Source organism: Maylandia zebra, unplaced genomic scaffold (assembly GCF_041146795.1).
Source record: "Maylandia zebra isolate NMK-2024a unplaced genomic scaffold, Mzebra_GT3a scaffold20, whole genome shotgun sequence".
Taxonomy (NCBI): Eukaryota; Metazoa; Chordata; class Actinopteri; order Cichliformes; family Cichlidae; genus Maylandia; species Maylandia zebra.
The window spans coordinates 132305-148028 of record NW_027490050.1 but is presented as its reverse complement, the minus strand read 5'-3'; the positions used below and the strand labels follow the sequence as shown (position 1 = coordinate 148028).

General features: G+C 42.8%; 1 protein-coding gene across 1 annotated transcript; it reads left to right on the top strand.

The window, feature by feature from the left end:
* Positions 1–16: 16 nt before the first annotated feature.
* LOC143416142 (centrosomal protein of 170 kDa protein B-like) lies at positions 17–15705 on the top strand. The gene is made up of 9 exons (XM_076881552.1): positions 17–158; positions 12115–12252; positions 12392–12481; positions 12748–12828; positions 12959–13015; positions 13243–13360; positions 13747–13848; positions 13971–14483; positions 14770–15705. Exons 2-9 carry the CDS (start codon positions 12148–12150, stop codon positions 15606–15608), a joined length of 1905 nt encoding a protein of 634 aa, XP_076737667.1. The 5' UTR covers positions 17–158; positions 12115–12147; the 3' UTR covers positions 15609–15705.
* Positions 15706–15724: the final 19 nt, after the last annotated feature.

Here is a 15724-nt window from a genome sequence, read left to right as displayed (position 1 = left end):
CAGGAAATGACGTATTTGTTGTCACGTGTGTGCTGGAAAAAGGAGTCCCCGGTGATCGTACCCCGGGAAGATGCACTTTTTTCGGCCTAGAGGAGCAGCATTTGCCGCCTGGAGAGCAGGAGCATGTGCAGAAGACCAACCGGAGAGTTGGTGAACAGGTTGGCAAACCATGAAAGCCATATGTGTGGTGCTTCAACAAACACTCGTCCAGAGTGATCAACATAACAGTGTGTCGGGTTGACTTTTATACAAACAAACCAAAAAAAACAAAAACATGTCATTGTGAAGCTTTGGCAAATACTAGATTGGTCAACTGATGTGCCGTAAGCATCTGTCAGGCTCTCTGACAGTCAGTTAGTGTTGCCTACAGTTAAAATATATAATTGTGGTGAAGAGTTAGTATGATTTTACATAAATGGAATCCACATTTAGGAGCCCTTCAGTAAATCCAGGCCAAGCTAAGAAGATGAGCAATGGGAGAAAGACCAAGGACAGAACACATGGAGATGACTGACCAGCGAGCTTTTAATGCTTAAATCTCGTCAAAGTAACTTTTTGTTGTGACTAAATTGTAAAGAGGGATGTGTGTGTATAGAAAGATGGCTGTTAGAGTAGCAGATGTTTAATTTTGTCTAAATTCACTATTAATTTACCTAATCAATTCAAATCAGAGGGAGAGGACAAAGAGATTGTACAAGATCAGGAAGAACAAGGTGAGCCAAAGAGTGAAGGGAGATGGAAAAAACAATAATTATTTTTCACAAAATAATTTTACATACAATTCATGAATATTTTGTGTGCTTTCCAGTAGCTTGCTTAAAAAAGGCAGTGGACATTGTAAACATAACATACTAACATGAACTAGAAAATTATTTGCGAGCAAAAATGCAATGTGAATGAGACTAAAAGTGAAGAAGTCACTTGGATGAATGACGTAGCGTTTCTCCCACTGAAAACACAACGTCCAGATGAACACAATCAACCTTATTGCATACTCTGAAGTAGTTAAGTTTCAGAGTAGGGTAGGTTTGAAGAGATTTGAAGATTTTGCCATTCATTTGAATGGGAAGAGAAATTTTAAAAAGTTTAAAAGTTACAACAAAGAAAAGCAATAGCAGCGTAGTCCTGAATGTAAACTGTCAATGTAAAATCAGCCCTCTTACCAGTTTGCTTCTTGTCCAGGTGTATCGAGTTGCAGTGTGATTTTCCTTCTGTCTTTAATGAGTAATGGTACTTTAAGTGCTTGATGATTTGGTGGACTGACTGTGCTGCATGTAGCTATGAGACTGAAGCAATGTTGTGCATGTTTCTCTGCTTGTCTGCATTGCCACAAATTGTTCTATTTGGTGATGTATCATAGAACTGTACTATATAGTGTATGTAAGTTTGTGTGTTTGCTAGTAACTACCATCAACCTAAGGTCTCAGCTAATTTATCTTTGCAGAGATGTTCATTTGATTGTAACAGCAGTAGGAAAGAGCAGTAACAAGAGTAGGACAGCTAAGCTAATTATGGCTAAACATTTGGAATTTAGTGAAAGCAAAAATGGACCTTGCAAAGATGGATAGGTTTATTTAGAAAGTCAGCTATTTACATTTAGTGTTCGTCCCAAGTAGGAGATTTTGAATTGAGTCTAAATTGACCGCAAATTTACTTAACTTGTTAAAATCAACCAGGCTGTTACTGAAGCAGTCGAGGAATTACCTTTGAGGTCTCAGTCATAGGTATTAATGCAAAATCTAACATTACACTAACCTTATATTTTTGTAAAAGGCAAAATGGACTTTTTTCCAGGGTGGGGGAGTGTTTCATGTCTGTAAGTTAAAATTGTTATTTTTGTTGTTTCCTGATTTCTAAGAATTGGGAGAACAATTACATGCTAACAAAATGATGCATTTTGGTTGCCCATGTTTGGTGTTGCTTTGGGCTTAGGGTAATCACTGACGATGACTTACACCTAAAAGAGCTCAAAATCAGAAAACGTTGCTCTAAAACATGTTGACATGGTAAATGAAAATGAACAATAATCCAAATTGATCATGCAAACTGAAAGACTACTTACTATGTTTCTCTTGTTACTTCATTAGCCTCAGTGTTCTCAGATCATTTTTTACATAAAAGCACCCAGTTGTCTTGCAAAGAATGTGTAGGATTAGTGAAATCACACACATTCGAAGATACTGGTAGTTATTGTTTCAAATGCCTATTTCATGACAACCAGGCTAAATTCATCTAAGGGAGTATGAAAGAGATTATCTGGATGCTGAAATGATTGGTAAAATACATTAGGCCAATAATAGTAGACCTGTGCTACATTTGTCCAGCTAGGCAACACATATTTCTGCATAAGAGGTACATGAGACACCCTTTAAATAAGCAAATTTCATGTTTAAAACATGGAAATGCAGCCAAAATGGACCATACAATGGCCTCAGTGAACACATCGGCACATAAGTAGAGATGAGGAAACTCAGTCACATTAGATATTAATATTACTATGAGTAAATTATATATATTATATATTCTGTTACCTGGTTTAAAGAATACAATGTGATAATCACACATGAGAACGCTGTTTCCAGTTATACAAATATATTTTATTTCACTATTAAAGAAACCAATTATGTGAATAAAAGCTCACCACAAGAACATCTCCCAACCCAGTCTTACAAAGTTGCAGTCACAATAAAAACTGGGTATGGAACATGAACTGTTGGTGAGCTAAAAAAACAATCCTGGTGCTGATGCTTGTCACTGAACGTTTTGGACAGAGCTCTTGATTGAAATGCCTACCGTTGTGTGTAGGCATTTCGGTCCAGATGTTATGGAGTTCAGTTCAGCTAAGATGTATTTCTAAAGCACCGGATGGCAAAAATAGCCGCTTCTTGGCTGTTTATATTGTAAGGTAAAGACCATACAATATAAGAGAGAAAACCCCCCAACAATCAGATGATCCCCTGTGAGCAAACCCTTGATGACAGTGTCTGTGAAGGTTATCAGTCATCAAGGCCATTGGTGACGGTGGGAAAGAAAAACTCCCTTTTAACAGGAAGAAACTTTCGGCAGAACCAGGCTCAGTGAGGGGCGGCCATCTGCCTCGACCGGTTGGGGGGGGGGGCACAGCTGTTATAACCCCTGACGCAGCATAGCTTCTAATTCTGAAAGATACGTAGATACCTTAAACCTGCACTCTATGCAGGACACCAAGCGATGACACGACTTGCAGTACTATAGGAGTCTATGCAGAAACAGTTTTCTCTCTTGAATCTCTGTAATTCTTTTGCTACTGAGTGTCTGGGTGCAGTCACTCATTTTAGGCCAATTAAATCAAATGAACTTCCATTGTCTGAGTTATAGCCCTATTGAACCTGCGTTAACCAGGTTTAATAGGGAGGGCCAAAGTCCTAGTTGTGCTAAATTTCCTCGAATTCTCCTCGGAGATTTTCGAGTAGCTTCCTTTGTTCTTGAAAGTTCTTTTCCATTTGTCTCATCGCTTCCCGTCCATTCCACATCTTTTTGGTAAGGTCGCTAACCGTATTTTCTAAGGCCTTATTTTGTTGTTTGAGTATGTCAACTTGGACATCGTAGTTGTTTATCAGATTGTTATGTGCTTCCTGTGAAACTTTGCAAACCCAAGCTCAGACTCCCAACGCCATGTCTTGTTTTCAAGGCTTCCTGTACATTACACAGATTTTTCTTGACAAGCTCTCTTTTCAGTGCCTCACATTCATGGCACAACAACTCCTTTTCTCTGTTGGTCTTGTTAAAATCATGTTGGTTGTCCTTTTCCATGTCTCCCACTTTTATAACCGAGCCTGTCTTGCTGCTTTGCATCTCTCCGATTTCTGCCTCCATTTCCTGCATCACCTCTTTCTGTTGCAGGTCTCTTTTCCTCTTGTTTTTAGAGAACCCACGTCGTTTGAAGAGAACTTCAGCGTTTCTTTGGAGAATTTTGTTCTCAATTAGGAGCTCTCTTTTCACTGCCTCAAATTGATGGTACAAAAACTCCTTTTCTCTGTTGGTCACGTTAAAATCATGTTGGGAGTCTTTCTCAGTGGCTTTGGAGATCCGTGATTCTCCTTTCACACCCTCATCGTGTGGTTTCAGTTCTTTTTGAGAATCACCACTCCTTTTGGAAAGCTCCTGGAGGTCCTGTTCAAGAAGTTCGTTATGCCTCAATATGTCAATTTCATGTGCAAAGAATTGGAGTTCCAGGGTCTGTCTGAGCTGTTCACTGTCCGTTGTTTTGTTTTCCTCATTCATGATCCTTTTTCTTTCTTCACTCTCTTGTAACTCTTTAAAGGCTGTGTTTGCCTGATGGAGCTCAGTTTTAACAGCCTGTATTTCCTGTTGCATGTCATCTTTTTCCTTTTCAAAGTCCCTTTTCAGCTCACACATGCGTTTTACCGTCACATCATTTTCCTCTCTTAAAGACGGGTTGTCCTTTTCCATGTCTCCCACTTTTATAACCAAGCCTGTCTTGCTGCTTTGCAACTCTCTGATTTCTGCCTCCATTTCCTGCATCACCTCTTTCTGTTGCTGGATCTCTTTGGTTTTGGAGCTGTTTAAATCCTTTAGAATTTGGTTACAATATTCCAGCTCTTGAATTTTGAAGTGAATTGTTTCATTCTCTAGTTGCAGGTCTCTTTTCCTCTTGTTTTTAGAGAACCCACTTCGTTTGAAGAGAACTTCAATGTTTTTTTGGAGAATCTTGTTCTCATTTATGAGCTCTCTTTTTTGCTCCTTAAGGTCGGCGTTCTCGACTTTAAGGTCACGTATGGTAGAGTTTTGTTGTTTGAGAGTTTTATTCTCATTTTTCAGCTCTTTGATTTGCTGTTGAAGTTTTTCGTTCTCGGCTCTCATGTTGCATACAACAGGATTTGACAGACTCATATTTCAAATTGAAGTTGATGCTAAATCTCTGTACTAACTAAAAGATTTTTTAAAAAGACGGTCAACTGTGTCAGAAACGGAAGTTTCGAGTAGTTTAAGTGTTTTCCTGCCTAGTGAATTCTTCCACTCTCTTTGAAAGACTGACAAGAGTGAGAACCTCTCCCCTATTTATAGGTTTTCGGGTGCTGATGTCATAAAGAAGATCAGAGATCAAAGGGATTCTGGTGAAACGTCACTGTGTCTGGTCTGGGCAGTTCTGAATTGAATAATAACAAAATGACGGGGGGCGTGTCTGGTAGCCATGTGAAGACGTGTTGTACAGGGCTCCTCAATGGACTAACTTTTTTCATAATTCCATTGCTCCAAAACTAACGAACTTTTAACAACAGTACGATAACACGCCCGTGTGCTGCTCTGAGGCACTTTTTACATCTTCAAGGCTACGGTGTACGAAATATGAGCAAAACTAGATCGGGGAAAGAGCAGGCCGCAAAAGCCTCGGACCATGCTGAGGACAGACCGGAGGCACCACCCCATGACATGAGTGAGATTATGAGAGCTATTGCTAGCTCTGAAAAGAGGATATTGGACCGTATCGATTCAAGCACGAAAGATTTAAATGATAAAATAGACACAATCAAAGAAGATCTGGAGAAGCAAGAGACCCGTTTGGAAAGTGTTGAGTTTGCTTTGAATGTTGTATATTGTATAGCTTTTTTTTTGTTATACGTAAAATTGTATTGTATTTATTAAAATTTTTACTTTTTAATTATTTTATTTGCATTTTTTAATCACTAGGGTTTGAGAGTAACGAAATTTCTATTCTCTGTATGTCCTGTACATGTGGCAGAATTGACAAATAAAGTTGACTTGACTTGAATACTTCTTCAGACCGGACAGTGGAGTTGGAAAACGAGGTTAGCAAGCTGAAATCGGACGTTGCTAAGTTGACCAGCAAGTTGGACGACATCGAGGGGCGACAACGCCGGTGCAATGCACGCATTGTAGGGGTGAAGGAGGGCTTTGAAAACACCGGGAAACCTACGGCAGCTATTGCTACAATGCTGAAAGACATACTGGGCCTCGACTTTACTCCGATGCTGGACCGCGCTCATCGAAGCTTGGGTCAACAGGGAAACTCCCCCAGGGCAATCGTGGTGAAGTTTCACTATTACCAAGACAAGGAAGAGGTGTTCCGAAGGGCCGCCAAGTCGCAGCCGTTGCTGCTGCAGGACATGAAGATAAGCATTTTTCCTGATTTTACAGCAATGGTGGCAAAGAAACGAGCTGCTTTTATGGAGGCTAAACGTTTGCTCCGAGGCTGGCGTTAAGTTTGGACTTTTGTTTCCAGCTGTTCTCCGCATCACTTCACCGACGGGACAGGACAATCGTTTCACCGACCCAGCGGCTGCAATAGACTTTATCAAAAAAGACTTACGACGGCCGTGAGAGGTACAGCCGTGTGAGAAAAGATAAGTTGGACTCCACATGTGTGATTGCTTGAACTCAAGGGACATAGTTATACGTCGGTGCTGGGGAGATGTCAAGTAAATAATTGGGCCATAGTCATAAAAGGCCGGAAGGTAGAATGATTTTTGATTTAATTGATTATGAATACTCTGCCTTCCTTCTTCGTTCCGATTTTTGATATGTTCGAGATATTGCTGTTATTCTGGGGCATTTGATTAGAATAAACACGGGGAAAGTGGAAAATATAAGTTTTGGAGTTTTGTTTAGTTATTAAATGTTATATATTTGCCCAGTTGAGGGGCTGTTTGAGGGTTAACAGTAAGTTTAGTCACTGTGCTATCCTAGCCTGGAGGGTTGCGATCTCAGGGATAATAGTAGATCAGCATGGGGTTTTGAGGCTCGTTTTATTTATTTATTTTTTTCCCTTTTTTTTTTTTTCCTTCTCCCCCTCTTTCTTTTGGGGGGGGGGGGGGGGGTTCCAGAGGTTGGGACATATTTTTTCTGCACCTGCATTTTGGTACCTGAATGGCAAGCTCGCAAAGTCATCTGCCTCTTCGTTTTATAACATGGAATGTTAAAGGTATAAATAATCCGGTTAAACGCACAAGGGTTTTTACTCATTTAAAATCATTGAGATCCGATGTTGTATATCTGCAGGAAACACACCTCCGATCAAGTGAACAAATTAAACTAAAAAAAACATGGGTAAGCCAAATATTTAGCTCAAAATTTGAGGATAGATCACGGGGTGTGGCTATTCTAATTAGGAAGGGGATTCCATTTATTCCACTATCAACTGTGGCGGATACCAGAGGGAGATATATTATTATACAGGGCAGGTTGTATGGGAAACAAGTCATTCTTGCTAATGTATATGGACCAAACTGGGACGACCCAAATTTTTATTGTACCTTTTTAAAACACCTGCCAGATTTAACAGAGTCCCATTTGATACTGGGTGGTGACTTTAACTGCGTACTTAATCCTCAACTTGACAGATCAAACCCAAAACCTGATAGCAAAATTTCAAAAGCGGGTAATGTTCTTAAATCCTTTATGCAATCTTATGCTTTTTTTGACCCCTGGAGGGACAAAAATCCTACATCTAAACAATTCTCATTTTTCTCACCAGTGCACCGGTCATACTCACGGATCGATTTTTTTTTTGTTGTAGATAGTAGAATTCTTCCCAAGGTTTTAGATTGCCAATACAACTCTATTGTTATCTCAGACCACAGTCCAGTACAATTAGATGTAAATTTTTATGAACGCTTAAGTCAAAAACCGGCCTGGCGACTTGATCCTTTACTCCTAACTAAAGACTCATTTAAAAAAAAAAAGGTCTCTGAGCAAATACAGTTTTTCTTAGAGACAAATCAAACCCAAGGGATGAAAATGACTGTTGTATGGGAGGCATTAAAGGCCTATCTTAGAGGCCAGATAATTTCATATGTATCATTTCAAAAAAAGAAATACTTACAACAAATGAACAACCTAGCCAACAGTATAAAAGAGATTGACTGCTTATATGCAGAAAATCCAACACCAGACCTCTATAAGAGAAAATTATTACTAAATTCAGAATACAAAATTCGGTCCATTCAGCAAACAGAACGTTTATTTTTCAAATCAAGGCAAAAGTTCTATGAACATGGGGAAAGAGCCGGAAAACTTTTGGCACATCAAATTAAGCAATCCATATCAGCTAACACGATTTCTGAAATCTGTAAAACCTCTGGAGAAAAGACGTCTGATCCGAAAACCATTAATGACCAGTTTAAAATGTTCTATTCCAATCTTTATACCTCAGATCCGGTTGATGAAAAAAAGATTGCTGAAACGCTTGATAGATTACCGATTCCACAAATATCGGTAAATGACAGAACAGAAATTGATAGAGAGATAACCATTAGTGAAATTGTCGAAGTAATTAAATCAATGCAAAGTAATAAGGCACCGGGACCTGATGGTTTCCCTATTGAACTATATAAAATGTTTATAGACAAACTAGCACCAATACTCAAAGATGTATACCAGGAAATATTCTATGGCAAATACACTTAGCCCTAACCTTAACCAGGCATCTTAATATCAGATAAGTGGTGTATACCTCTCCTCTCTCCTCCTCTAGTCACCTAAAGGGAACAAACCCTGATCGGGACACAGAATCCTAACCTCAACCAGAGGTAAATTAGGGATAAAAATCCTCTTTCCCCTTTTGATTTTTAATTCCCTACTCCATGATGCACAGTTATAAGGTCTAGATAGACCAACTTGAAAAGCATCTTACCTAACCTCAACCAGGGGTCCATTATAATAGGAACAGGGGTATTTGTCTCTCCTCCTCCCTCTCTCCCCTCCCCTTTTCCTCCCCTCTCCCAAAAAGCTATTTTGACTCAAACTCCCCCTAAGGGAATGGCTAGACAGATAATAAAACTCACGGCATTCATTAGACCTTCCTCCCCCACGGAGGAACTCAGGGAGGCAGTAAACCTGAACACGCAGACATGGCTACAGAATAGCCTCTCCATACTGCAGCAACATTACGCTAAAATCGTGTTAGAATATCAATATACAATATGGGACGACACAGCTTTTCAGGTGGCAGCAAATTGGATGATAAAACGCTATAAAGCTAGATTAGCTGCAGACACTCTGGGAGCTACCAGATCCTTATTGATCGATCAATTGGAGGGCTCAGACATCTCTGTTTCCTCGCCGCTTGTAGATTCTGTGGAAGAGGAAACACCGGAGGAACTAGACCTAGAGAATGAGGAGGAATTCCCACCTCTGAGCCAAGTCAATAGACTAAACCAAACCTCCCTGTATCCTGAGGTTCAGATCATGAGGAACCCCACCGCCCGGGATTCACAATCGACTCCCTTATTAGATGACCATGTACCACTACCACAATTTAATATCACCGGGAGTACTTTGCCAAACCGGGTTATCTCCCCTGTTCTCCCTGATAGCAACCAGCGGTCCACTGAGTTTACTCTTGATCCAAAACCAACAGATGAAAGGCCTCCTGCGCCATCGCGTCCTCCTCACGAGCCTTTTTGTCCCCTCTCGACTTCACATCCAGAGTTAATTTTAGGGGAGGGGGAGAGACCTGGGGGACTTGAGGTTAGGCCTGTGGCCCCTCAGACTGATGAGGATTTGTTCCAATCCACAACAAATTGGGAAAAATCTACAAATAGAGCAAATAGAAGTGAGATACAAATTAGATCCGATCCACAGAAAAATGTGATCACAACTAAGTCCCATTCACTTCATCTGTCTAAAATTGTATACTCTAATGTCTCGGTGTTACAGAACAGCCCAGAGATACAAACCTGCAGCAAGGGGTCTCAAACGACCAGCAAAACCTTTTCTTCTGCTGCCAGGGCCTCAGCTAATGACGCAGGGACGCCCCCTGGGAGAGCACAAAGCATGGACTTGAACTCCATTGGTGAAAGGAGTGTGAGCGGCCGAACGAACTTGGTGGTAAACAACTCCAACATGATGATGGGGGGGTCTGTAAACCACAGTGTGACTAAACACAAAGGCATGAAGACCCCATCTGACCACAAAAATGACCACCTGGCCGCTCCTCCAACCAAACTTGGCTCCTCCCAGGGCTTCGCTCCTGTAACAACAGAAAACAGACAAGAGAGACAGGCAGTCACGGAGGATCAACAGGTCGAAAGCATTAACCAGTGTCACCCGACGTATCATAAAGCCCGCAAGGGCAGAAAAATCATAGATTGGGTATTTCGTGCGACTCGACCAGTTTGGTTCTTAGGGGACTCCAACCTAAATCGTGTACCAGCTTACAATAGTGATAATATACAAATTGATAGTTACCCAGGGGTTTCATTTTACCATTTTCTCCAGATTCTGGAAAAGACACCAATCCATCCAGATGTCAAATTAGTAGTTTTATCCATCGGAATCAATAACAGGGACCAAGATGCAGATAAAACTTCCAACAAACAATTAAGAATGCTCTACAAAAGGGCACAATCTGTTTTTCCAAATGCCGACGTATTCTTTCCCTTAATTAATTTCTCACCTCTGCTTCCAAAAGAACAGCAACAGAATCTAACCAGCATCAACAACTTTGCGATTAAACGATTTCAGGTACTGAACCCACTCCCGGGTGATCAGTTTAATACTGTGGGGGATAATATCCACTGGACACCAGAAACAGCCCAAAACATATTGGTGAACTGGTGTAAACAAATTAATCTGGATTTTCAGTAGCTTGTTACCCTAGGCAGGGAGGGACACCGTCTATTGATCTATCATGGAACTCGAATTGTAATGTATTAAATCTATCTGAATTGTTCTGCCCCACAGAAAAGCAAGTGCACTTACTGGAACCCCACGCACACACACACACACACACACACACACGCACAAACGCACACACATGTACGCACGCGCACACACGTGCACACACACACACATGTACACACGCACGCACTCACACACACACGTGCACGCACACACACACACTCACACACACACACGTGCACACACACACACGTGCACACACACACATCTGTCGGAACCGGACAGGAGGAGCAGCTCTGGGCAGCAGCCGCCGAGAGGCGCTGAGGCCTGGAGAGATGCTGCTGAAGAGCCGCTCCTCTCCTCCAGCATCAGCTCAGTGTCTGTGGTTGTCTGTGTGTATGTGCATCTGAGTGTGTGTTGTCCACACTTGTCCACATCATGAGCAGTTTTCTTCACTGGTTCTATGCCGTGATGAAAAACAGGAAGATCCCCCCTCCCTTCCCCAGACTTTTTACCTATGGAACCCTTTGGAGTGAGCCGTCCAATCACCTCTGACCTCCTGAGAAGGGCAGAGCTTCACAGAGTGAGCTCCAGAGTGGATGTGAAGTCTCAGTGACTGATGGAGGAGCTGATCTACTCCATGTGTGCCCGTGTGTCAGCCTCTGATTGGACAGAGCGTCTGTGGCACTGCTGTCTGTGCTGCAGAGGAGCTTCATCTATCCTTCAGCTGTGTCTGCAAGAGCTCCTGCATACAAAACCCAGTGCTCAAACTCCAAACTCTCACTTCATCTGTTCGTGTGGTTCACACAAAAGTATTGACAGTACTGATGATACTGCAGTATATGTGCAGAAAAACACTAAAACTGAAGTTTTAATGTCAGTGACTCTCACCTGTGCGAGTGTGTGTGTGAGATCATGTGGTCATTTGACAGTTGGATATTTCCTGTTAGAAATAGGAAATATCTTTAACCCCTTCCCAGGAAACAGAATCATCTCTGAGCCGTTATTTCAAATTAGAAGTTTTATAAAGCGCTCGTGTTTTATTTTCTGCTGGTCAGTGCTTTAGTTCAACTTTTAACTCTAAAGATGAAATGAACAGTTGATTTGCTCATGCTCTGTGTTTTTAATAAATATCACATATTTGACTGCATGACCCCGTTTCTGTGCCGAACCTCTGTAATCAGAGCACTGTGAATAAAAATGTCTGTAGGAGTTCATTCAGTGCTTAATTGAAAGTTGAAGGTGTTTGAACCTCAGACTCAGGCTGGTGTGGACAACCTGCAGGTCCTTTTGGACCTGACTACACACCTGCAGGTGCCTCAGCTGTCAGGATTCAAACACACACAAATCAGTAAGAGCAGGATCGTCTGAAATTACTCATTTTGTCTGATTAAATATTTAAAATCTGTCACGGTGGCACAACAGGCCCGCACAAACCCACCTGTATCACCTGCCTCTGTCTTCATTTCCCAGGATGCTCTGGGGTTTCTCAGCAGGCCTGTGAAGATGAGTGTGACATCATGGTTCCTGGTAAGCAGTTCGGGGACTCGACACCGCCTCCCCCGAGAGATGATTTTTGTGGGCCGAGAGGACTGCGAGCTGATGCTTCAGGTGAGGCTGACCTGTGCAGGTGTTCGGGTTAGTAGAAATTGCCTCCCTCTAGGTTGGTCTGAAAAAGGAAGTTGTAATGGTGTCTTGTTTGAGTCGCAGTGAAAGTAAGCAAAAAGAGTTGTATGTGTGTGTGTCTCAGTCTCGCAGTGTGGACAAACAGCACGCTGTCATCAACTACAACCCGACCACTGATGAACACCTGGTGAAGGACCTGGGCAGCCTCAATGGGGTGAGCCATACACAACATATCAGTACATTATCATAGGTATCCACCAATCAGCAGCAAACACAGGTGGGGGGTGGTGATGCCTAAAGTCACAGGTTACAGTACAAAGATTTTTTTTTTTTTTTTTATTAACTTAAAAAAATTTAATTCCACTTTAATTTAAACAGGCAAGAACTGTAAAATCACAAAAGAGTGAAAACCTTCAGAGTGGACTTCAGCATCATAATCAGAAACTTTCACCTGGACGTTTGTTTGTTTGTTTCCTGCAGACATTTGTAAACGACCTTCGGATTCCTGATCAGACCTACATCACCCTCAAACTGTCCGACATCATCCGCTTCGGATACGATATCCTTCAGACGCACACACGCACTGTTTGTGTGCGTGTCTGTGCGCGCCTGTGTGTTTCTGTGTGTGTGTGTGTGTGTGTGTGTGTGTGTGTGTGATAATTTTAATATTTTTCTGAGCTGTTGTTCACATTCTCACGTCTACGTTCTGGAGAAAAGTCAACACAAAGTCCCAGAGGAGGCCCTAAAGGTTGGTGTTTGTGGGTGTGTGTTTTCTATTGTACAAATTACTGCATAGAGGGTGTTATTTAATTTCCTTGTTTAACTGCATTTAGTTTGCATTTCCAAAACTACTCAGAGCGTCATGAATTTCTCATGACTACACACAGCATGTACAGTACCGTGAGCACATGCAGTACCGTGAGTACATGCAATTTGCAGTACCTTGAGTACGTTTGCCTCGTTCTTCTGTTTCAGCATGAGAAGTACAGCAGTCAGCTGCAGATGAGCCTAAAGCCTTCAGAGGGGAAGAAGAGTGACGTGGATGAGCGGGCGAGAGGCGAGAAAGCGCAGAGTACCAAGAGCCTCGCACAGGGTAACAATAATACAGCAACAGTACTGGCAGTAAATATACTGTGTATCAAATGTACTCCTAACAATACTGGGCGTAATACAAGCAATAACACAAAATTTTGACATCACACAGGGTCAAAAATATACTGCACTGTACAAAACATAATGTAACACAAAACCCTGCACCAGAAAGCCTGGTGCAGGGTTAAAAAGTACTGGATCAGGTGTCTGGCCGCTGTGTGTTCCTGTACGCAGATGATGTGTTGCTGTTTGTTCTGATGTATTTTTTACTATAAATCTGCTCGTTCAGGAAAATGTTTTAGTAACAAACCAGAAAGTCGTTTGTTCACGCTCCTCGGGACACTTTGATTGGTCGGCAATTTCACCTATCACACGTTTCTGTGACAGAGGCGCCGGTGTGTCGGCCCACTCCTTTGTATGGCCAGCCTTCCTGGTGGGGAGAGGAGGATTATGGGAGTAAAGTCCAAACCAGCGATGAGCCACATTCAGGTACGCACACCTTAATAAAGTGGAGGAGTGCAGTAAACTGGTGCTGTATAAATAAAGCTAAATTGAGCTGATGGTGCGTTATTGATGATGTTGGTGAGATGTCATCTCTTTGCCTCTGTCAGATGTTCAGAAAGACGCTCCCTCTGCAGATCCAGAATTTTCTGCATCGCTGTCAGACTGTCAGCCAAAGTCCGCCTTCCCTTCGTACCACCGTGAGCCGAGCTACTTTGAGATCCCCACCAAGGACTTCCAGCACCCTAAGTCCTCAGGCGCGGAGCTCCATGAGATCCCCACCAAGGACACTGACACGCCCCCGGCCCCACCCTCACTTCCCACTCCGACTCCGCCTGTCGTTCAGAGCCATGCCTCCTTTACCATTGAGTTTGATGATTGCATGCCTGGGAAGATCAAGATTAAAGACCACATCACCAAGTTCTCCACTCGCCAGAGGAAGCTGCAGGCTACACCCACCAAGACAGCCATCATGGCCACACCTGCAGAGGTGATGTCAGCAGAGAGCAAGGTGGCTGACTGGCTGGTCCACAGTGATGTAAGCATGATGAAGAGACGCCCACCGTCTGAAGACGTTTACAGCACCAAGAGTGACCTCGCCATGAACATCAAGACCCTGAAAGGTCAGAGTTGCACCTGTGTTCCGGACCATACCTGTGTTACCTGTTTGTCATTCACAGGTAATCGGGGATTATGCTTCCTGCTGGTGATAAAACCTGTCCAGCACTTCATTGTTAACAATTTATTGACACACGGTCCCTGAATCTTCTGATATTTCTCTGATTTTACTGACCCCACTAAACTTCTGTCTTTGTTTGAGGCTATCAAAGCTTCAGTCATACACTTGTGACCATTGAGCTTCAAAGTTCAAAAGCTAGTACTCACTGACATCTTTATTCCTGTCTTTAGGTCACCACCATGAGGATGGGACCCAGAGTGACTCAGAGGACCCAGTTCTCAAAGGAAGGGGTAAATCCCACCACTCGGTCCGCACTGAGCACTCTATGCAATCAGAGCTGTCCCAGGCGTCGCAGCAGGTCATCCAATCAGGCCAGTCCATCCATAGTCAGCTACACCAACCACTGCAGTATGCTCCACCCAGACCGGCCTCTGCCTCACCCGTAGCCCCTGAGAGGCCCCTGTCCCAGAGTCCTCCTAAAGCTCTGTCACCCACCGAATTTCCCAAACAGGCGCCCCCCGAGCACCTCACTCAGCAAGCTTTCATCATTGAGTTCTTTGATGACAACCCACGCAAGAAGCGCTCTCAGTCCTTCACCCACAACCCCGCCCATGCTGACTCGTACTCCACACTCAGAGCCAAGTTGGAGCGGCGGAAAGGCGGCGAGAGGCCGGCATCTGTGCACGGCCACATCCCTCCCACACAGCAGGTGACGGTTCCTCTGAAGAGTCAGAGCCATGGCGGCCCTCAGAGGTCAAGCTCTCTGAAGAGAGAAAAGACTGAGGGGGAGGCGGCTTCGTCGGCTTCCTCGTCTCGCTCCTCATCGGGCATCATCATCCGTATGCTGTATGATAATGATGTAACCGTTGTGTTCCTGCCTATAACACATATGTGGCACACACGTACTACACATTTACAGCGTCTAGCAAAAACATCCACAATGATGACAATATCTGAACTAAAAACAGAAACATCAGTGTGGCTAAATATACACAGCAAAAACTGGAGTGTTAAAATTTCAGGGTTAAAGATGTTAGAGTTGATTTCCACTCTCAAAGTGTCATTTTAACACATTCTGATTCAAATAGTGTTCAGTGTTGGAGTTATTAAACAGTGTTATTCAAGTCCAAGCAAATGAACTCTGAAGAGAGTTATTTAACTTGGCAGGCCCCTGGGCTTCTGCCC